Source organism: Canis aureus, chromosome 13, assembly GCF_053574225.1.
Source record: "Canis aureus isolate CA01 chromosome 13, VMU_Caureus_v.1.0, whole genome shotgun sequence".
In the NCBI taxonomy this organism is placed as follows: domain Eukaryota; kingdom Metazoa; phylum Chordata; class Mammalia; order Carnivora; family Canidae; genus Canis; species Canis aureus.
In genome coordinates, this window is record NC_135623.1 from 43025628 (window position 1) to 43049050 (window position 23423).

Consider the following 23423-nt stretch of genomic DNA (forward strand, 5'->3'; position numbering starts at 1 on the left):
GCAGTAATGAAGATGGGAAATCAGTTATAATACATGTTCGGAACCTGAGCAGCATGTGGCACATTAGATTAAGACTGGGGGCTCTAAATTCAGAAGAACACAAGTTTGAATCCCACCTCTGCCAAAATGTAATGGAATTTAAGCAAATATTTAACCTTCCTAGGTCTTCCTAGATCTCCTTTCTCGCATCTGTAAAACAGAAATAAGAGTAATTCCTCTTTGGCTCTTTGGGAGGATTGAATAAAATAACATGTATAAAGCATTCAACACAGAATGTAATAAGTACTAAAAAAATATTAGCTCATATTATTTATTATTTTTCAGCTGTTAAAATATTTACAAAATTTTTGAAGACACAAACACCACTGATAATATAATTTACGATGAACTGCAAAAGTATTTTCTACAATGGGTATAGAAAGAGAAAGAAAAGCTGAGGGCAGCCTAGGTGGCTCAGTGGTTTAGCGCCACCTTCAGTCCAGGGTGTGATCCTGGAGACCCGGGATCCAGTCCCACGTCAGGCTCCACGCATGGAGCCTGCTTCTCCCTCTGCCTGTGTCTCTGCCTCTCTCTCTCTCTCTCTCTGTGTCTCTTGTGAATAAATAAATAAAATCTTAAAAAAAAAAAAGCTGAAAACCAGTATACCAAATATTAATAGAGAATAGTGGGATTGTGAATGATTTTGTTTTGTGTGTGTAGTTTTTACATTTTATAGAATGTGCAAGACAGATTTCCAAAATTAAAAATTTAATAGTATTAAATGATATCACATGCTTCTCTTACATTTAGCATTAGGCTAGAACTTTAACGTTATTAAACGGCAAGATAACCGTCATTCTCATGTCGTTTAGGCTACTGAAAATAAAGATGATAATGAATTTTTAGATCCTGTTTCCCTAAATTCTCGAGAATATTTCAACATTCATCTGTGGTTGAGGTGCCGCTTAGCATTGGTGACTGCATTTGTTGCACAGGTTCATGGCATTGGGATGGTGACAGGTACAAATATCCTATTTTCTTAAAGTTTTCAGAAAAATTAATTTTACTTAGGTAATGGAGGTTTTAATGAGATACATTTTATTATTATAACATTAATATTTTCTAACTTTATAGCTTGATCTGTTTCCAGAATAAGAAATTCATGTCATTAAATAAGACTAATCATTTCAGTAATTCCTTGTATTACTGAAAATGGCTTATGTGTTTCTGATGTATGCAAAACAGGCAAGGAGACTTCAAAATACTAATGTGCAGGTCTTCCTGTCATTTAGGAAGGCAGCATAGCATAGGGGTCCCCAGCATAGGTTCTGGCTCCAGGTACTTGATTTGGATTCAAATGTTCGGTCCACTACTTTCTCCCTGTGTGATCTTGGCCAAGTCTCTTAATCCCCTATGCCTCAGTTTCCTCTTCAGTTAAAATGGAAAAAAATTGTACCTACTTCATAGGGTTATTGTCAGTCTTAAATGTGTTAAATTTATAAAGTTTAAGATCATAGCCTGCCCACATATACATGTTAGTTCTTATAGTGATTATAATAATTATCTATTTGTAAATCTGTCCACCCATCTGTATCTATCGTCTACATTAAATTTTTCCATGTAGTGTCATTACTTTTACAGCACTGCAATAACCAAAAGTACTTTCTCCCAAATTGCAACACATTTATTTTTAATGTTTCATGTAGAGTCTGTTTTCCAAATTTATATCTTCCTGTTTTTCTATATTATGCAATATTCTTGTGATGGATTTTGGGAGAGTTATGTATATGTAATTTCCTACTTTCCCAGTGTATTTTAAATAACTGCATTATTTACTTTAGAAAACGATATGATAGATTACGTCAGCCTCATCAAAGAAGTGTGCGAGGAGGCAAAAAGTGCAGGTGACACGGAGCTACAGGCTGAATTCTTAATGCAAGCTATCATCATTGGCTTACAAGAAAAGCATTTAAAGGCAGACATCATAACAAACCTTGAGGTAGGAAGGAAACTTCATTCACGTTGATATTTACCTACTGATTCTGGTTAGAACAAAAGGAGAGAATTTTAAATTCCATTAGGTGCTGAATGCATGATAGTTTGGCCAGCTCTTGCTTCAGTGAATTGGAAATGGGACTATCAAAAGGAATAATTTTATTTTAATAGGCTATAATACATTTGCTTGAAGAAAGTGAATTTATTTCTCCTCGATCTCATTTAACTCTGGTGAGAAGCATGCTTTTGCTGGATGACTTAACAAAAGCCGAGAAATTCAAGGAAACTCCTTTAAAAACAGAAAAATTAAATTTGTTGACTCAGTCTCACAACATTCTTATTGAACAGGTGAGCATGATTTTGTGTCCTCAAGACTTAGCAACTTACCTTTCTGTCTTCTTATTCCAAACCACGTTAGCTAGTTACTAACTATAATGTTCCTTTTACAGATGCTAACTTTTGGAGAAACCATGGAATTTCCCTTATCAAATATGGACTATGCAAGCCCATTACAGCCTTTGAAAAATATTTATCTTCCTCATGTCATGTTATTGGCCAAAACAAAAATGAGAATTGGTAAGAACACTTAAACGTATATTACACTCAAGTCACTGAAGAAAAATTTTTATTTTTAGGAGGGTTATCATAGGAATGCACTCAAATGGAGCAATATTTATGAATACCCAGGCTCCATTTATTTTAACAAATAGTTTTTGATTATTTACCATGTGCCAGACTCTCTGTGAGGTTCTGGAAAGTTACTAGAGATTAAATGGATATAGTCCCTGATCTTAGTGTGGGAGACAGAAATAAGCAAGTAAACAAACCATGAAATACATATTATATATAAATATTGTATAAAATCTTTTAACACTTATAAAATATTTCTAAAGTTTTATAAACATTTATAAAATTTAATAAGATAAATATTCTATAAAATAGAATGTATATTTGATAACTACCAGACAAAAAATCAATGAGGATATAGAAAGCTTATGTACGGTAATGAATTTTGTATAGGTATGTAATTATAAATTGTGGTCAGTTTTATGAAAGACATGTTTAAGAGATTTCCATAGATAAGATGGCCAGCTCCTAGAGCTTAGCAAGCCACTGTCCTGTAAACATGCTTCTTAAATACAAACTATTCCAGAGGCCATTCTCTGAACCTTTATTGAGCTCCTTTATTATCCATTGCTGGGCTCTGATAATGCTGAGCCACTATTTTTCTGCCGTGATCACCCTGGGGACAGGTATCAGACTACTGGCAGAGCCCACTGAAATTATTTAGACTAGCCAATCCTAAACCTCTTAGCCTGCTTACAACATAATCACCCCCTCCTACAAAATCCAGAGTAAAGGTTTTTATCCACATTTTCTTCTTGCTCCCTCAATCTCCTGACTGACTTTTGTGCTTTTCTCTATGGCTGTGGTGTTCCCCATCCTCTCCCCTGCCCTTACCCACAAGTGTGAGTAATAAACTATCTTTTCAGTGGTACTTGTCACCTGGCCTGTTGACCTCATCACACCTGAATAGTAATAAAACCTACATTTTAAAACATTACCCTTTATCTCCTGAGCCCCATGTGCCTCTGGTACCAGCAGCTGCTCAGCTCAGGAGAGACTAGAATGGAGAAGGGAGGGCAACAGAGGTGTGGTCAAACCATCATCTGTCCAGAATCCTCTCCTTAATGTTCCTCTGCTCCTCCCTCTCATAATTATTGATTATTATTATTTTGTAATTTATCATCATCATCGATATGAATTTTGCTATTAGGGGGAGTAAATTGCATCACCTCTACATTATTGAGTTTCCTTATTTATGAAATTCGGCTGGGCTGACTGACCTCTGGCGTTCCCTCTAGCAATCTGATCCCATGAGAGCTATTTTTGTGCATTTTTAGTCCACAATTTGTTGCATTATCAGTATATTTGATTTCTACAAGAACTTTAAGTACAGACTGTGTTAAATTGTACGGATTGTGTTAAATCAAATATATTCTCTACTTTCATGACTTCCTACTCTTGAAGATGTGTCACTACTCAGTGACAATGGTGCCACTGTTTTTTAGACTCACTTGAGGCAGAACAGCTTGTTTTCTGTTATATTATATTAAATACAGACTTAAAAAACAAAACCAAAAGCAGCTTTTCTGTCAAAACAACATCAGTTTCACAACTTCTTTTTCACAGAGTTTATGTTTATTGGAAACAGGAGCACTTCAATATTATGAAGCATAAAATCATCTGATTTGATGCTTTCTCGACAGTTTTCTTTTATAGTGGGCATACAGATTACATCACAAGAATAGAGCCCCTTAAATAATTGTTTTTTCTTTGTGAGAGCCTCTGACAGAAAAAGGCATTTTGAGATTGTTTTTGTAAGACCAAAGATAAACATCATGGTTGTTCGGGATTATTTTTCCCATTAATCACTATACCTTAAGCTTTATGATAAGATGGAAAAGTAGATTACTGATTGATTGTATAATAGGAGTGAAGAAAGTTGCAAGAATGATGCTAGGGAGTAAGGATATGAGGAAGCCAGTCACGATCTCTACCCTCAGAAAGCCTGTTATCCAGTTAGGGGGAGAGAGAAAGAAAAGTCTTGGTGATTTCTGAAACAAGTCTGTTTCTAATTTTAACAAAAATCTAGAAGACAATTCAAGTGCTTTTATTGATACTTTATTATGCATGTATATATTCCATATATGGTACATATATATATATACATGTGCCTAAATTACATGAAGATACTTGATCTTATTATCTTATATTAATAAACAGCTATAGTATAATTTGAAACAGTGAGACGCATAAAAATGGGAGATGTGTTGGAATATGAGATTGTATTGGACAAATGATGTTAGCATATGCTTGCCTGGGATCTATTCATAATTGGCCATTGTTGGGGTGAAGAGCAGGGACTCTGGAGAAAGATTTCTGGTCTGGTTTCCTTGAGCAGAGCATTTTAACTCCTCTGTGCTTCAGTTTCCTCTCTTGTAAAAGGTGAATAAGAAAAGTAGCAATCTTACTGGCTTGTTGTGAGGTGATGCAAAAGTGTGCCTTGTTAGAAGGGTACCTACTTGATAGCTGTATAGACACTAGTGAGTCTCACTGTTCCGTGCCTGGCTTCCTTGCTCTCTTGGGAGCACCCTTGAAGCAAGGCTCAGTTTCTTCATCTCCATTTTTTCTCACCAGTGTGCTGTTAACCTGCAGAGTAGGTTCAGAGTAAAGGCTCCTTGACTTCTTGACTTCTTCCTGGAGGAAAGAGAGTGAGAGAGAGAGAGAGAGAGGCACTGTTTCCACCATCCGTCTGTTCATTCCTCAACTAAAAACTTACAAAAAGTTCTAGGTTTCTTGAGAACTCTTTGTAGGGCATAGCATTTTGGAATTGAAAAATTTCTGAACCCAAAGGGACCCTAGATATTTTCTGCTTCTACTGCCTCATTTTTCAGACGAAGACATTCAAGACCCAGAGGCATGTTGGGATTTGTTCAAGGCCTCAAATGACATGGCATGGACCCAGCACTTACTTCAGCTGGAACCCAGCATCTGTATCATTCTGCAGTCCTACACTACCTATCTGTATTTCTCTACTGTGCAGGTTAAACTTTCCTATTGATAAGTATTTTTCCCCATTGCCTTCTACTCTTTTTTTTAAATTTTTATTTATTTATGATAGTCACACACAGAGAGAGAGAGAGAGAGAGAGGCAGAGACACAGGCAGAGGGAGAAGCAGGCTCCATGCACCGGGAGCCCAATGTGGAATTCGATCCCAGGTCTCCAGGATCGCACCCTGGGCCAAAGGCAGGCGCTAAACCGCTGCGCCACCCAGGGATCCCTGCTTTCTACTCTTTATCCTAACATTTTCCTTGTTTAAAATTACCATAAGATAAGGCAATCTTCAGCTGCCAGTTCCAATGGCCACATTCTCTGGGAAGGCTTCCCTAACCTCTCTTGGGTCTAGAGAAAGGCCCCTTGAGTGTAACCTGCTACCACATCGCCCTGTGCTTTCCCTGCCACTCAGTTGACAACACAGTATTTTAAATGCCTCTCAGGCCATTCTCATTCCCCATTAAACACTAAGCTCCATAATCTGACTCTTGTCATATTTTAAGAGTGTGGGCCTTGGAGCCAGACTTGCCTTGGTTCTGATCACAGCCCTGCTACTTCTAGTCACATGACTTTGAGCAAAATACTTAAACCTCACTGCCACTGCTTTCTCCTCTGTAAAGTGAGTGTACTAATGAAATCTGGTCAGAATTGGGAGGATTACATGAGATAATGCTTAAGTCTTTGGGATGGAACTGAATTGTAGGAAGCACTTAATAAACCTGACCTCTTATTTTTCTCTTTTCTCATTTTTTTTCCCAGTGCCTCTCATTTTACCCAGAACTCAGAAAATGTTTGCTGAATAGATATGTCTGTCTGTCTGTCTGTCTGTCTGTGAGGGCACACAGATTAAATTTAATGCCTCTTTAATAATACAACAGATCTTCATTATGTTAAGTGCTGATGGGACCATACAAGAAGTATAGCACATGGCCCTTATCCAAATGGCTTTTGCCATCTAGTTGCAATGACAAAATATGCATAGCAAGCAACCACTAAGAGAGCTGAATAGAAACAAAATTACTGCCTATTAATATATGCAAATTTTTATTGAGAACAATATAAAACCTCAAAAACTTCCAGATGTTACCCTGCTAACAACCTCATCTTAGGAACACAGTTGTTTTGTAGAACATAATGAAATTTTAGAACTGAGACTTGAGAAATTATCCTTCATTTTAAAAATGAGAAAATGTTGAAATTTTTCAAAGATAAAGTTTCAAAGGGCCACTGTTATAGTTTGTTGAGATATTTGGGTATTGAGTTTTAAGAAAATATTTCTTAGATGCTAAAAAGACTACCAGAGTTCTTAATAGAACTCACTGTGTGAGAGTTCTGATAACTTGGAGGCTTGTTATGAACAACTTATTCCCTGTAGGACATACACTGGCCAAACAAGTATATTATGCCAGTAAAAAGAAGGATCCCTCGAAGTGGTTTCCTGCCCTTCGTCTTTTTGAAATAGCATTGAAGCTCTGTAAGATATCAGCAACAGAAGAACATGAGGTGGAAGCCGAAATTCTTTTTCAGAAAGGTAAGATGTACTTGGGGTCAGAACTATGATAAAGTTTATGGATTTTTTTTCCCTATTAACAAAAGGCTTCTTGAAAATCTGGTCAGTGACTATAAAAAGTGTCAATTTTACATAGGGCTTACTGATGACAAAGACATTGGTACCTCTGCCAGACTCAGTTTGGAATAAAGAGAACACTGCTTATTTTAAGTTTATACCAAGAAAGTGGGGGGGGGGGGAGTACTGCTTCTTAGTTTATTTTATAATTACAACTGACCCTCCTTTTGCAAAATTTCATGTTTGGCTCAAAAATGTCATCATCAGCCATTTAGTTATGAATAATATTTCTTAATGCTTGGAAGACATTTTTTATGTATGATTTCATTCCTTAGCTAGGCATTTTAGTTAATTTCTATAAAAGATACATATTCATTTAAATTAAATAGCCATAGCACATCTATATTTATTTATTTATTTATTTATTTATTTTATTTTTTTAATTTTTATTTATTTATGATAGTCACAGAGAGAGAGAGAGAGGCAGAGACATAGGCAGAGGGAGAAGCAGGCTCCATGCACCGGGAGCCCGACGTGGGATTCGATCCCGGGTCTCCAGGATCGCGCCCTGGGCCAAAGGCAGGCGCCAAACCGCTGCGCCACCCAGGGATCCCCACATCTATATTTATAACTTATATACAATACATATTTGCATAATACATTCATACATTTTATTGTGGCTATTTTAGCCATGAAAAGAGTGATGATGATGATTGCTGTCGTTTATTGATCATCTACTAGATGCAAGGCTCTGTAGAAATCTGTGTTTTAACGTCTCATGTTGCTAATTCTTACAACAGCTCTACAGGGTAGACATGGCCAATCCTCATTGACAGGGGAAGAAAATGATGTAATCTGGTTATGTAAATTTCTCCAGATCAGCAGCTACTTAATGATAGTGCCCAGATGTGAACTTCACAATGGGAGGCTCTGTGCCCTATTCACATGCTGCATGAAAATTGCAAATCCTTTTATAGTGATAAAAGTTTTCCCTTTCTTGCCCATTTGGCTACAGAAGTGCCATTCCAGTGAAGGCTGCAGCTTACCCTGAGGTCTGAGAGCTGTGTGAGCACTAATGCATTTGCATAATTTGTGATTGTTTTCAAATGTTCCTTGACTTTCTAGAACTTGTTTTAAGGGAAATGTTTTCTATGACATCTGCAATACTAGACAAAGGAAAGAGGACATGGATGTAGATAAAGGGAATGAGCCCTACCGGAAGAAAGGAGGGTACAAAGTAAGGAAATAGAGAGAAAAATAAGATGGTAAGAACATTTGTGTCCGGAAAGCCAAAGGAGGCTTTGACTCAATGTTGATGACTAAAGGCAAGGTGAGCCTGGAGACTCCTGGGGAAGGAAGCAAAAGATCTTTCTTTCACTATTAGCTGACCTTACAGCAAAAACAACAGACAAATGGGCAAAAAGGACAGCACATCCAGTTTTCTGAAGTTCCAGTGTGAAATATTTATTCTGAAGTTCTAAAAGATAGAAAAAGGAAAAACCATTTTTGTATATATATATTTTTTATTCTTTCAGGCAAAATAGAACGTCAAATATTGATGGAAGAGAAATCTCCAAGTTCGCAACTTGAGAGTTTATTTGAAGCTATACAGCTAAGCTTGAGAAATGATCAAAACTCAGGGTAAGGGATCCTTGGGTGGCGCAGCGGTTTGGCGCCTGCCTTTGGCCCAGGGCGTGATCCTGGAGATCCGGGATCAAATCCCACGTCAGGCTCCCGGTGCATGGAGCCTGCTTCTCCCTCTGCCTGTGTCTCTGCCTCTCTCTCTCTCACTGTGTGCCTATCATGAATAAATAAAAATTTAAAAAAAACAAAAAACAAAAAAAAAACTCAGGGTAAAAAATAATCTTTCCATTATTATAACAATATATGTTTTGGTATAAGCCCCATGTTTTGGTAATACATTGAACATTCCAGGCTGGGATGATTGGGAGACCCTCTTCCCTGTGGTCTATTGTCCAACAAGTTTACTTCCTTTTCAGGACTATTGCCCTTGGCTCTGACCCAAGGCCTTGTTTATAGTGATGGTTGATTATGGCAGTTATTGTGGTGGCATATTAGACTGTGATTTTGCTTCTAGTCTTTACTCACATCGATCTCCTGTCTGTCCCAGGATTCTAGCAGCCACCTATCGATGTGATATTGTATCTAGATAAGATTTATCTGGATGTTCACTCTGGTCAGGAGGACCAGGACTGGCCAACTTAATTCTATATAAAAATCAACTTAAGATCGAGAATAAGCCACAGTTATTACATCTACACTGATTTTTAAAAATTTAAATTCAATTTGCCAACATATAGTATAACATCCAGTGCTCATCCCATCTATACGAAGTTAAATGGCTCCAACTGACAGGTTTGATAGCGAATGCACAGACCTAACCCATACTGAATCACTGCTTTCTGCATAACTCTGTGTGTCTCTTTCCATTTTAATTAGTGTAGGAGAATAGAAAAAGAGGTCTGGTTTTCAAGGCAGGTTCCTTCAGTTCTGATTTTTCACTTCTTTTGTGCCTTGTGTGCTGAACTGTTCTAGAATGGTCTTGATGCTGGGCTTCAGAGCAGTCATGTCATAGAGTGTTGTCAGAACAGGACAAGGTAGATTGCTCAAGAGCTTCCAATTTCAGTAGGGAGGAAGGTGCTGGTGTCAATGCCAATAGTGCTATGAAAAGAGGGTGTGAGTATGGGATAGATACTGGTTTTGTCTGTTTTTACCTTTAATTAGCTCAGAAATTGTGGAAAATGATGTAAAATGATTATGAATGGTGAAGCTATTTAATAAGTACAATGTTATATCATTTTAGGTTGATAAGAGACTCCTACTTAGAAATGGCCCTATTATTTTTACACATGAGGAAGCCAAAAAACAAACTTTCAACATCACCATTAACACTTAAGGTAATAAACTATTTTGTTAGAAATCGTAAGTCAGTTGTCTTTGAACCTGCTATTTTGGTGACTTGCTATTGACTTAATGAGACTGATTTTCCTGTATGACTTGGAGAAATTAATTAATTACTTTATAGTCACACTCATGTTTAGATGCCTCTTTGGATATTTTATATAGGGTTCTGAAAATAGAGATCATGGGGACATTTTTACCTGTTAAAATGTTATACATGAGATGTGGGTATGTGTAAATACTCTAAGATCTTTATATTAATCAGGAAATTGCAAGAAATGATATGTTTCTGAAGCAGATATAAGATTTTCATCATGGATATGGTATACAAACAGATCACCTTTTGATAGAGTCATTCATTTATTCATCACATACCTATTTACTATGACCTAGACAATATTCTGGAAGGTTATCAAGCAGTGATTAAGACAAACTTCGTCCTTGTCCTCATGGAGCTTACTTTTCAGTAGAGGGAGACAGACAATAAACAAGTAAAAGAAGAAGCAAGGTAGGAGGAAGGAAGGAAAAGAGGGAGGGAAGAGCAGGAAGGGGCATGGTTTAGGTGGTGAAATTGGGGATTAGGAAAGAACTTGCCTTGGTGGAACTATGAATGACTGTGTTGGGAAGACATGAGGTTCAAGGTGGGATTTACCAGATAAGGAGGGAGCCATGCAAAGAGTTGCAGAGATATATACTATGTTAAAGCAGTGCTTCCAAACTAAGGGGCAGAAGCATCGATCCTGTGAAAATGCAGAATCTGATTTGCTAAGTTGGGGATGGGGTCTAAGGTTTGGCATTTCTAAGGGGCTCCAGGTTAATGCTGTTGCTGCTGGCCTGGGGGCCACACTTGAATTCCAGGAATCTAGACTGAGGGAGATCCTGTGAGCAGGATGTGGGTGCATTGGAGATATGTGAATCCATAACTTCTAGTTTTTACTTTTTAAATTTCAGTAGACTTTTTATAATTCATCTCAGTTAAGTAATCCTTTGACCCACCAAGAGATTTTTTTCAGAAAATTTTGGTGTCAAATCTCCAACTTTTGAGACAGCATGGGCATGATTTATACCTTTAGGCAAACAGACTTTTCAGCCAGTTGAATTATTCATATGGTGGCTGCTGAGGTGGATAAAGCAGAATTTATTTTATTTTAATCAAAATTATTGCATAGAAAACTTACTTTTTATGATGTGATAAACATGTTTATTTCTAATAAGAGAAAACAAAAATCTTTACTTCCATGGCAAGTAGCAATGCAAATTAATAGGATCTAGGATAGTAATGTATCACCTTTTTGGCCTTTACTAGAGAAGTGTTTATAATTAAGAGCTTGAACAAAGTAGAATTTGAATGAAAAAATAGCATAATTCCATACGGCATCACATTTTCTATGTGACATAATACAAATATTTTAGCAAGTTATATAATTACTAGAAGCACAGAAAACAGCCAAAGACAAGCATAAATTTATCCAGACACATTCAACCATTGAAATATCACATTAGAAATTTGTCCTAATAAAGACAATGCTTTATAATGCCTTAAAAGAAAGCACTAATGCTTCACCTTATGGAGAGTCTACAAGCAGAATGACCAAGAGACTGGTTTGGGTGTGAATCTTAGCTTTGTGACATACCACCACTGTGACTGGGACCTGTCTAAACCTAGTTTTCTCATCTGTGAGATAGAGGTGAGGATACTGACCTCTTAGAGTAGGTGGGGGAAATAAACAAGATAATGGGCCTAGCATGTAATAAGTACTCAAAAAAGAGTGGTGCACTATTCTCTGTCAATATGTGACTAAACATTCACATTTTATCTTTCTAGAGTATTTTGTATATAGTAGTTATTCACTAATTATTTTTTAATTAAATGGAATTGACTATTTCACAAACATGTATTCATTCATTAACCAAATACTTATTGAGTGCCTAATGTATGCCAGGCATGTTATTCTTTTTTCCTAAGAAGCACAGAGGAACAAGGCAGAGAAATAACTATCAAAATCTAATGAGGACCATAATCAAGATATGTCCAACTAGAGAAGTGGAACAAAGTGAGAACTAATTCAGCTTTGGGGGAATACTGGAGAAAGCTTCACAGATGCGATGAATTTTGAAGAATGACTGGAAGTTTTCCAAATAGTTAAGCAGGAGGAAAATATTTGAAAGAAAGAGATTAGCAAGCACACATATTAAAAACAGATTTATTGAGATATAATTCATGAAATTAACCTATTTTAAGAGTATAGTTCACAAATGTTTAGTAGCTTTACAGAGCTGTGGAGCTAGCATCACCATCCAGTTTTAGAGCATTCCCGTTATTTCTACCCCCAGCCCCAAACAACCACTAATTTGTTTTCTATTTCCAAGATTGGCCTTTTCTGTATATTTCATATAATGGAATTTCATATAAATGGAACCATACAATATGTATCTTTTGCGCCTGCTTTTTTTCACTTAGTGTTACATTTTTGAGGTTCACCCATGTTGTAGCATGTAACAGTAGTTTGTCCCTTTTTATTGCTGAATAGTATTCCATCTTTTGGATCTACAGTATTTTCTTTGTCCATTCTACAGTTGATGGATATATGAATTGTTCCTACTTTTTTGGCTGTTTTGGTTAATGCTGCTTTGAATGTCTGTATACAAGTTTTTAAGTGAACCTGTTTTCAGATCTCTTGGGTATATATCTAAGAATTGAATTCCTAGATCATATGCTAGCTCTAAGTTTAGCCTTTTGGTGATCTGTCAGATTGTTTTCCAAAGTACCTGTACCATTTTGTATTCCTATGAGCAGTGAATAGGGGTTCCAATTTCATCACAGTCTGGCCAAAACTTGTTATTATATGTATTATTGATTGTAGCCATCCTGGTGGGTATGAAGTATATCTCCTTGTGGCTTTGGTGTGCATTTCCCAGCTGGCTAATAATGTTGAGATCTTTTCTTATGTTTCCTGATCATTTCTGTATCTTCTTTGGGGAACTGTTTATTCAAATCTTTTGCCCATAACCTAAACTGAGATATATCTTTTTTTTTTTTAATCACAAGAGTCTTCAAAATGTATATTCTAGATTCAAGTCCCTTATCACCTATTTCCTCCAGTTGATGGCTTGTCTTTTCACCTTGTTAATAATGTCTTTAGACAAAGTTGTAAATTTTAGTGAAGTCCAATTTATCATTTTTCTTCTTTTATATATTGTGCTTTTAGTTGCATATCTAAGAATTCTTTTAAAAGATTTTTTATGTATTTATTTGAGAGAGAGAGAGAGAGAGAGAGAGAGAACAAATGGGAGGAGGGGCAGAGGGAGAAGCAGATTCCCTACAGAGCATGGGACTTGATCCCAGGACCATGGGATAATGACCTGAGCCAAAGGCAGACACTTTCCAACTAAGCTACTCAGGCACCTGCATATCTAAGAATTCATTGCCTAACCCCAGATGCTGAAGATTTTCTTCTATGTTTTCTTTTAGAAGTTTCATAGTTGTAGCTTTTATGTTTAAGTATGATCCATTTTGAATTAATATTTATGTAAAGTGCAAAGATCTAAATTCTTTTGCACATAGATATCCAGTTGTCCTGGTATCTGTTGTTCAAGTGACTATCTTTTTGACATTGAATTGCCGTGGCACACCATTTTCAAAAATTAATTGATCATAAATGTAAATGTTTATTCCTAGACTCCCAGTCCTATTACACTGAGCTATAAGTCTACCTTTATAAGAGTATCCACCCTCTTGGTTATTGTGGCTTTCAGTAAGTTTTGAAATTGGAAAGTACATGCCCTCCAGCTATGTTCTTCCTTTCCAAAATAGTTTTGGCTACTTTGAGTCTTTTGCATTTTCATATACATATTGTAAAGGCTGCTTGTCAATTTTTTGCAAAAAACTAACAAAATTTTGTCAGGGATTGTGTTAAATCTGTAAATCAATTTAGGGACAATAGGCATCTTAATATTGAATCTTCCAATTCATGAATATGAACTGTCTCTTCATTTATTTAGATATTAATTTGTTTCAAAAAAAAAACAAAAAACAAAAAAAAAATTTGTTTCAGTAATGATCTTTACTTTTCAGTGTATAAATTTTGTACATTTTTGTTAAGTTTATTTCTATTGTGAGTGGAATGTTTTCTTCATTTCATTTTCAGATTGTTCACTGATGATACATAGAAATACAAATGATTTATGAGTATTGAGTTTTGTGTCCTATGACCTTGTTATGCACATTTATTAATTCTAGAGATGTATGTGTGTGTGTGGGGGGATTTCCTACATTTGTCTTCTGCAAGCAAATACCACTTTACTTCTTCATTTCCAGTCTAGATACATTTTCTTCTTTTTGTTTGTTTGCATAAGCTAGAATCTTATACACAGTGTTAAACACTTTCTCCATCTAAAAAAGATACCCATTATATTCTTTTCCTGTCCACATTATTCTATTTTGAACTCTAGCCCAACCATCTTAATAAAGCCTCCCTCTCAATTCAAAATGAGATTTGATTTCTTTTTTAAATATCTGTCACTACTTGTTCTTACATTATAATTATTAATGTTATTATGTATTCTTCATTTAATGTCTATTAGTCTTGTTTCCAGAATTTAGGTAAATTACCCAAACTTACAGAGCCAGTAAGCTGGCAAGGGCTACCCCAGAACCTAAGTAGTTTCATTACAGCTAATGACTAGGGTCTTCATATCTTGGGACAGGGCTGTATTGCTTAGATCTCCTCAGGCAGATTTCTCCAGGTATCATCTACCTCCTACAAATCTTAGCCCTTGATCTAGACCAGGCCATATTTGCATGTTGTTCTGGCATCAGCATTATTCATTGACTTTTTCCTTGGGAATCTTGTAGGCAGGAGTAAAAGAAAGATATCTTTTGTTATTGTTTGTTTTATTCTGCAGTCTTGTTGAAGATTAAAGCATTAGCCAAAATATGAACATCAAAAAATTGGAACCAAGCATTCTAATTGAATAGTTTTATCCAGATTAGTTAAATCTTAAGAACTGTTTATTTTAAAGGTGACTTTAAAAATGTGAAACAGGCAGATACTATGTTACTAGTGGAGTTTCTGTCAACTTTCATAGCATGCACTTTCTTATGTTTAAAAAACTGAACACACACATACAGAAAAACTTAACACACAACACACAGTAAAAAATATCCCCATTTAATGTTACTTTTGCTAGTCTATGGAATTTTATGATTACATTATCCCTTTAATAGTTTCCCAGTTAAAAAGATGATAGCAGGGCAGCCCAGGTAGCTCAGCGGTTTAGCGCTGCTTCAGCCCAGGGCCTGATCCTGAAGACCCGGGATCAAGTCCCACGTTGGGCTCCCTGCATGGAGCCTGCTCCTCCCTCTCCCTGTGTCTCTGCCTCTCTGTCTCTGTCTCTCTCTCTCTGTGTCTCTCATGAATAAATAAATAAAATCTTAAAAAAAAGATGATAGAAAATATGTATCAAAAATCTTTAAGTAGATAAAAAAATCTTTAACATTCTTATTTCTGACATCCTTATATATGATATAGTCAATGTATAAATCCTCTATTAAAATGGCAAATATCATTTTAAGGAAGCATTTCCTTAATATTTTTGTGTTTATTTTATTGTTACTCAAATAATATAAGCTCATTATAAAAAATTAGAAAATACGATAAAAATAATCACCCTTAAAACCCAGGGTAACCACTGTTATTAATTTTCTCTGCTTCTATATACAGGGAGTATATGTGTGTACATGTCTTTTTAGAAATAGGATAACACTTTTCAAACTGTTTTGTAACTCCTACTTTTCCTTCTCTAATATATTTTGAATACCTTTTCATGTCAATAGATACATATACATTATTGTTCTTTTTTTTACATTATTATTCTTAATGGCTCCCTAGTGTTCCACTGAAATGTCATCTTCAGAGGATGACTCTGAAGATTATTTGAGAAACTTCATGATGTCTTTATCTTTATCATAATGTATGTGCTATGTTTTTTAGGCTCCTACCAGAAGGCATAGTTCTATTAAAGAACCAATAGTAAATAAATTTGAAATGTACACTTCACTGGCCTGGATTGTGATAAGAGCTGCTGCCCAGGTTGGTGTGATTTTTATTTAATCTTTTTCTTTACTGTCCTATCTGTATCCTCTATCTGCCAGCAGTTAGGGCAGCACAATGTATCTCTATGAGAGAAAGGAAAATTCACATTCTTTATAATTTATGCCAATGATGTTTCTTTGGGAAGATTAGAAATGCTCCTTACATATGTAGTGATTTTAATCTTTGTTAGCCAGACCTGGCTTTGTTTGTTTCAGCTTTTCTTTAATGAAAGTATTGGCAGATACATATGAGCACATTTTGACATTTTGGCAAATATCTGTTGTAGCTAGGTGAGAGAGCCTATTTACAGTGGCTCATACATTAATTAAATTGTCAACAGTAATGATTTGTTTGACAATGATATATACTACCTGTTGGAGATCACATGTTGTTTTCCAGATTATCTTTATTTTTTCTTCCAATGTATATTTAATATTATTTTATGAATTCACTTTTTCACATTGTTTACTTAATGGGTAATCTATGAATCAGAAAGCTTACTTTTTTGGACTTTAATTATGCATTAATTTTAGGTCAGTGAAGCTCTGCTGACAATAAATCTACTTATTGGAAAGAAGAATGCTAGAACTGATAAAGTAAGCCAAGGGACATTACCAAATATCCCAGAATTTGCCACCGTGGATCTTTTGTCTTCATACACAGACTATTTGCTTGGTATGTTTGAAATGCCTAGACATTTTATGAAAACCTGATATATATAATGTGTGATCAAGTTGCAAAGATTTGATTGTGGTTTGTTGAGTTTTAGCTTAGCAAGGATAGTGGTGTTAGGAACCTCAGGGAGAGGATAGGCTTCCTAGGGCCTACCTTACAAAACAAAGGGGAGTCATTTCATTGCATACATATACATGTTATTCAGTCAGCTCCTGCATTTCAGATGCAGGGCTCTGGACAAGTGGTATGCCCTTCTGTCTGCTTCTTTTCTAGTTCACACATGTCAAATGAGGCCTTTTGAAAATATTTACTTGTAAGTCTTTTCCTGATCCTTTAAAATGTGTACTTGCTCTCATACTCTCATGTAGCTCTTTGTTCTTTTTCTTACTTATTTTAAATGTGTGTGTATGTGTGCATGTATGAGTGTGTACCTGGCTGTACATATTTGAGCTCTTTCTCTCATTGAACTATCATCAGTTTCCTGAGAGGAGGGACCTTGATTTGCTTCCCTAACCACAGAAAATCACACATTACTTGCGCATTACAGACATTCATATTTGTTAAATGGATTAATGAATGAGAGGTTAGAATTTAAACTTGACCTCACTACTATTTATTTTTTCTCATTTAGGACTCCTTTGTTAGTTAGTAAACTATAAAATAAACCTCTAAGTGAGATCAGCAGTAACATATTTAACATTCATTTGAAAAATATTTATTGAGTGCTTTTTATGTACTGAGTACTTGGATGGGTTCTAAGAAGTAAGGTTCCAGGCTGACATTTCAGTAACAACAATAATTAAAATTTTCCTTGGCAATAGGTGAAGCATTGAGCCAAAGGGGATGAATGAAGAGTGTTACTTGAACCTGGTGGAGGTGGGAGTCGTCTTCCTAAAGCCTCTGAAAACCTATCTGTAGCTTACTCTCCTGAAGTGTTAAGTCAACTTTAGCCAAAGGGCTAGTGTCTGAAATCATCCCCTACCTTGTCTTTCTTCCTTTCCAACCTAAAAATGTTTTGCCTGGGGTTAAACCATTAGATGGACTTTTTTACACTGAGGTGTAATTTTCTTATTTTATTGCTTTAATGCCTGGTGGGATTTTGCTTCATCAATTTCATCTAAAACACCGTATTGATCAGTTATTACCAAAATTATGCTATATACTGAGCAACCCTAAAACTTAGTAGCTTACAACAAGAATTCATTCTTTGACTTGTCTCATGTAGTCTGCTTTGGTCAATAGATTGAGTTCGGGTATAGCCCATGTGCATTTGTTATGAAGCCCAGGCTAAAGAGGCCATACCTATTTGGTGCATGCTCTTCTCATGGTATACATCAGAGCAAAGGGGCCAAGCTAAATCACAGAAGCACACTCTGGGCATCTCTCCACACCATATCCCATTGGTCATAGCAAATCATAAGATCAAGTCCAACATCAGTGAGGAATGGACATCTCTGCCTGTAGAAGAAGGGAGAGGGGCATGAATGTTTGCTGAATGATAATCCAGACTGTCATACATGACAAGTTAAATCTATGGCTGGTAGCTACCTGAGAAGAATTCTGAACTGCTGTATGGAAAGACAGGAAAAGGTGTTACAATGATCAACTAATATTGTCACCCATGGGCACAAGCAGTAAGGAACAGCATCCCCTGTGCAGATGATCTTAGTTGATCCAATTGAGCAGGCAGTCTTCATCTTAGCTGTGCTTAATGCTATAGTGTATGCTTTCTTTGCCTATATTAGTGGTTTTCATAGCATATTCCAATTTTCAATTTCTGTTTTGTGCCATTAGCACTCCTTTACTATTGTATTGAAATACTAATTTGAAATGACTGAATTTTGAGGTCCAATCTATTTTGCATTTTTCCTTGCCTTAAGGATAATAGTTTTGCCCTCCAGTATTTTTCCTAGCAGACTGATAATTAATTCATTTTGATGATTTCCCTTACTTCAGTTATTTGGGTTGGAAGGAGGTACTGAATCCCCTCCTGACTGCTACAAATACCCAGATGATAATGAAGTTCATATTATAAGGAATTGCTAAAGGGCAACAGCAACAAATAAAACCTGTTTAATTTTCCTTACATTAGCATACATTGGCATCCAGAAGAAAACCTCCTCAGTAATCTCACCTTCACTAGCATTGATATGTACACAAGGTAGTGATCAGTAATCATTGTGCAGAGCACTGTGTCAGATATTTATGTCCAAAGAGAAGGAGTAGTCATGGAACACATCAAGAAAGTGAGCATTGCCTTCCATGAGCTTCCAGTCATTTACAATCAGAACAGACTTACACATTGAAATTATATAAATGCATCTTTTAAGAGGATCACATTATTGGAGACAGATTAAACTAAAACAAGACACAGGCAAGATGGGCATGTGAGTTAATTAGGAACATTTTCTTCTAGAAGTATACTGTAAGGCAGGTGTAAATGGACCAGAGACCTGGGTAGGAGAGTGGAGAGAAAGCACATTTTCTAGGCAGAGTAACTGCTGATCAGAGAAAGATGATGACAAATAGACTAGTCATGTGTATGTGTGCCAGAAGAGATTAGTGTGTATACCAGAGAGCTACTGTATGATATCTGTTGGACAATAAGGTAATTGAGTGATTCAGCTGGTCTGATTTATTGAGGTTTCTTTTACATGGTCTTATGGAAATAGAGACCTTGAAATGATGGTACTGTCAATATAGGAACATATTTAGCTTCAGTGCAAAAAACATGTTTTAGATGGCTACTTTCAGCCTATTTGTCTTAAAATATACTGATCTTTTTGTCTTGATTTTCTTGGGGCCTTAATATAAAAATTCAGCTAGGAGAAAAATTGTTAAATTCTATAAGACACTTTGGATTAAAAGAAATATTTAGGATTAGTGGTCCTGGATGCAGCCTCTCAGAACTAAATACACTTGGTATAAAGAAAAACATAAATGTGTGTCATACTCAAAACTAACATTGGTGAACCTATTGTCAGAATATAAAGAGCAGAAAACCGGAGCTGGGAGCATCACAATGCCGGCTTTCAAGTTGTACTACAAAGCTGTGATCATCAAGACAGTGTGGTACTGGCACAAAAATAGACACATATACCAATGGAACAGAATAGAGAACCCAGAAATGGGCCCTCAACTCTATGGTCAACTAATATTTGACAAAGCAGGAAAGACTATCCACTGTAAAAAGAACAGTCCAATATCTATCTGGAACAGTCCAATATCTAAAAAGAACAGCACCAATAAATGGTGCTGGGAAAATTGGACAGCCAATGCAGAAGAATGAAACTAGACCATTCTCTTACACCATACACAAGATAAACTCAAAATGGATGAAAGATCTAATGTGAGATAAGAATCCATCAAAATCCTAGAGGAAAACACAGGCAACACCCATTTTGAACTTGGCCACAGCAACTTCTTGCAAGATACATCCATGAAGACCAGGAAAACAAAAGCAAAAATGAATTATTGGGACTTAATCAAGATAAAAAGCTTCTGCACGGCAGAAGAAACAGTCAACAAAACTAATTGACAACCTACAGAATGGGAGAAGATATTTGCAAATGACATATCAGGTAAAGGGCTAGTATCTAAGATCTATAAAGAACTTATTAAACTCAACATCAAAGAAACAAACAATCCAATCCTGAAATGGGCAAAAGACATGAACAGAAATTTCACAGAGGAAGACATAGACATGGCCAACAAGCACATGAGAAAATGCTCCGCATCACTGGCCATCAGGGAAATACCAATCAAAACCACAATGAGATACCACCTCACCCCAGTGAGAATGGGGAAAATTAACAAGACAGGAAACAACAAATGTTGGAGAGGATGTGGAGAAAGGGGAACCCTCTGGCACTGTTGGTGGAAATGTGAACTGGTACAGCCACTCTGGAAAACTGTGTGGAGGTTCTTCAAAGAGTTAAAAATAGAACTGCCGTACGACCCAGCAATTGCACTGCTGGGGATTTACCCCAAAGATACAGATGCAGTGAAACACGGGACACCTGCACCCGTATGTTTACAGCAGCAATGTCCACAATAGCCAAACTGTGGAAGGAGCCTCGGTGTCCATCAAAAGATGAATGGATAAAGAAGATGTGGTCTATGTATACAGTGGAATATTACTCAGCCATTAGAAATGACGAATACCCACCATTTGCTTCGACGTAGATGAAACTGAAGGGTATTATGCTGAGTGAAGTGAGTCAATCGGAGAAGGACAAACATTATATGCTCTCGTTCATTTGGGGAATATAAAAAATAGTGAAAGGGAATAAAGGGGAAAGGAAAGAAAATGAGTGGGAAATATCAGAGAGGGTAACAGAACATGAGAGCCTCCTAACTCTGGGAAACGAACAAGGGGTAGTAGAAGGGGAGGTGGGTGGGGGGTTGGGGTAACTGGGTGATGGGCACTGAGGGGGCACTGGACAGGATGAGCACTGGGTCTTATGCTATATGTTGGCAAATCGAACTCCAATAAAAAAAAGAAGCCAGAAAAAAAAATGAGACATTTATTGCATGACTTGATTTATATAAGGTTCAAGAATGGGCAAAACTATAGTTTAATGATTAGAGATTTGTTCTCCAAGGGAAAAAGTGACAGGTAAAAGGAAGCATATATTATGAAAGTCAAGTAGAGTTTACTTTGGTGGCAGGGATGGTGACCCAGGTTTTGGTAATTGGTTATAGACACAATTTCCTGGTTGTTCACTTTGCACTTCATAATATTTCATTGGGCTTTATATTCTTGTTTTATGTACTCCTCAACAAAATAGATTTTAAATACAAAAATAAAATAAAAAAGAATATAAAGAGCAGAACTAAGCATCACAACTGACCTTTAATAATATGCTCTGCCTCTTGAAACAGAGAAAACCTTCCAGCCTGAAAAAATATGATTTATTCTTTTCTTACTGCCTTGCCCCTTGTTCAGAGACATGGGGTCAATACCAACTACAAACTGGGATGCCATTTCTTTACTACTATATTGATTTGTTCTATTTCTCCGAGACACAATTGTCCATAGGTAGGGAATTAGGGAGGCACATTACATTCCCCAATCTCAAACTAGTATACAATTTACAGATGAGAATGGAGATAAATCATTTATGCTAACAGCAGTTGTGTGTGTGTGTGTGTGTGTGTGCATATGATCTGTATTGGTTCATAGTATAAGCACCTGAGACAGTCGGGGGATGATAAGAACCATCCTCAGTGGAGTAGAGCTGTCCTGATCTAACACATACAAGATTCTAGAAATTTCACTGAGATCTCTTCCTTTGATGACTTAAATCTGAGAAGGAATAGTCCCATGACCAAGAGCAGAACATGCATTCTCCACCCTCTATTTTCAGACACTAGGTATGGAGAGACAATTAGGACAGAATCAACAATGAAAAATAAGCAACAGATGCAATGGAATGCTACCTTGAAGACTCAGAGGAAGATTGACACTTGTGGGAAGCAAAGTAAATGTAACAAAGTTGTTTGGAACCCTTAGCAGGGCCCAGACAGTAAAAAATTGACACAAAAACAGAAAGCCATATGCAGCAAGTACTAGTTAATAGTCGGACCAGTGGCTTCTGGTGCTATGCGTTAGTGCTTTCTTATGTGATTTCATTTATCCTTTAGGAAAATTCCATGAGAGTGTCATTATGCACATATGGTAAATGAAGAAAGGTCCTCAGGGAGGTTATGTAACTAGGATAATTTTCTACTGCTGATACAAACCCTGATCTATCCAGTTCTAAGAGCTGTGCCCTTGATCACTGCTGGGTGTGATAGGAGGGCCAGGAAATCAAAGTGCAGAATTAATGCATCACCCTTTTTTGGACTGAGCTGAGATGAAAAATGCTTTCACCTCCCCAATCCAAACCTGTAACAATATTGGGCAAAACAGAACCAAAATTGTTTTAATTTATAGCTGAGCATGAAATCAGGAAAAGAAAATCTCAAGTTACCAAAGTCAAAATAAGCAAGGGCTGAAGAGCTGGGGTGGGGACTCTGAATGCCTGGACAAAAAGGGCATCTGGAAGGAGGGCACTGTAGGTAGGAAGGTTGGAACCCAGTGAACTACATAGAATGGAGGTTCAGAGTGGATTTGCCTACGAACACATTGGCACTAGAAACACATTGCCCACTGGCTTGAGTAGATGCCAAGGAACCAGCCAAGTGCCCAGTCAGGACCCAAAATGAGCCATTTGAGAGAAGTCAGAACCCTACCTGAGACTATAAGGTTCGAATTCTCATCACCTGAAAAATGCAGGGAAATTAGCGTAAATACTGGCCCAAAACCAGTGCAACCCATCCATGCAACTCTGGCTGTGGCTGAAGGGGAACCATTGCAATGGGATATACCTTCCACAAAAGTCCTGAAGATAAACGTATAGTGTAGATTGTACCAGGACAAATTCTGGCATCACTTTCAGATTATAAAGACAAAAAATATAATTGTAAGCTTTCAATCAGAAAAAGTAGCCTTTCTATATATAGAGAAAAGTTGAGCTGGCATTACTTTTCTTCTGTGACATTAAAGACCAGATAGCATTGGCTTCAT

General features: G+C 36.7%; 1 protein-coding gene across 10 annotated transcripts in view; it reads left to right on the plus strand.

Annotated features, from left to right (window-relative positions):
• The window catches only part of CFAP54 (cilia and flagella associated protein 54), a 291473-nt gene that overhangs the window by 202303 nt on the left and 65747 nt on the right, over window positions 1-23423 (plus strand). For 9 of the 10 annotated variants that reach the window (XR_013350783.1, XM_077845910.1, XM_077845903.1 and 6 more), the window contains 9 exons: window positions 852-999; window positions 1821-1978; window positions 2146-2322; window positions 2424-2550; window positions 6969-7124; window positions 8696-8801; window positions 9985-10078; window positions 16076-16174; window positions 16711-16852. Coding sequence is in view for 8 of the 10 variants with exons in the window: in XM_077845910.1 (XP_077702036.1) it covers window positions 852-999; window positions 1821-1978; window positions 2146-2322; window positions 2424-2550; window positions 6969-7124; window positions 8696-8801; window positions 9985-10078; window positions 16076-16174; window positions 16711-16852 (1207 nt within the window). In the remaining 2 variants the exon portion in view is untranslated. Of the gene's footprint in view, window positions 1-851; window positions 1000-1820; window positions 1979-2145; window positions 2323-2423; window positions 2551-6968; window positions 7125-8695; window positions 8802-9984; window positions 10079-16075; window positions 16175-16710; window positions 16853-23423 lie in introns of those variants that run through there. The other variant, XR_013350784.1, reaches the window with a different exon arrangement.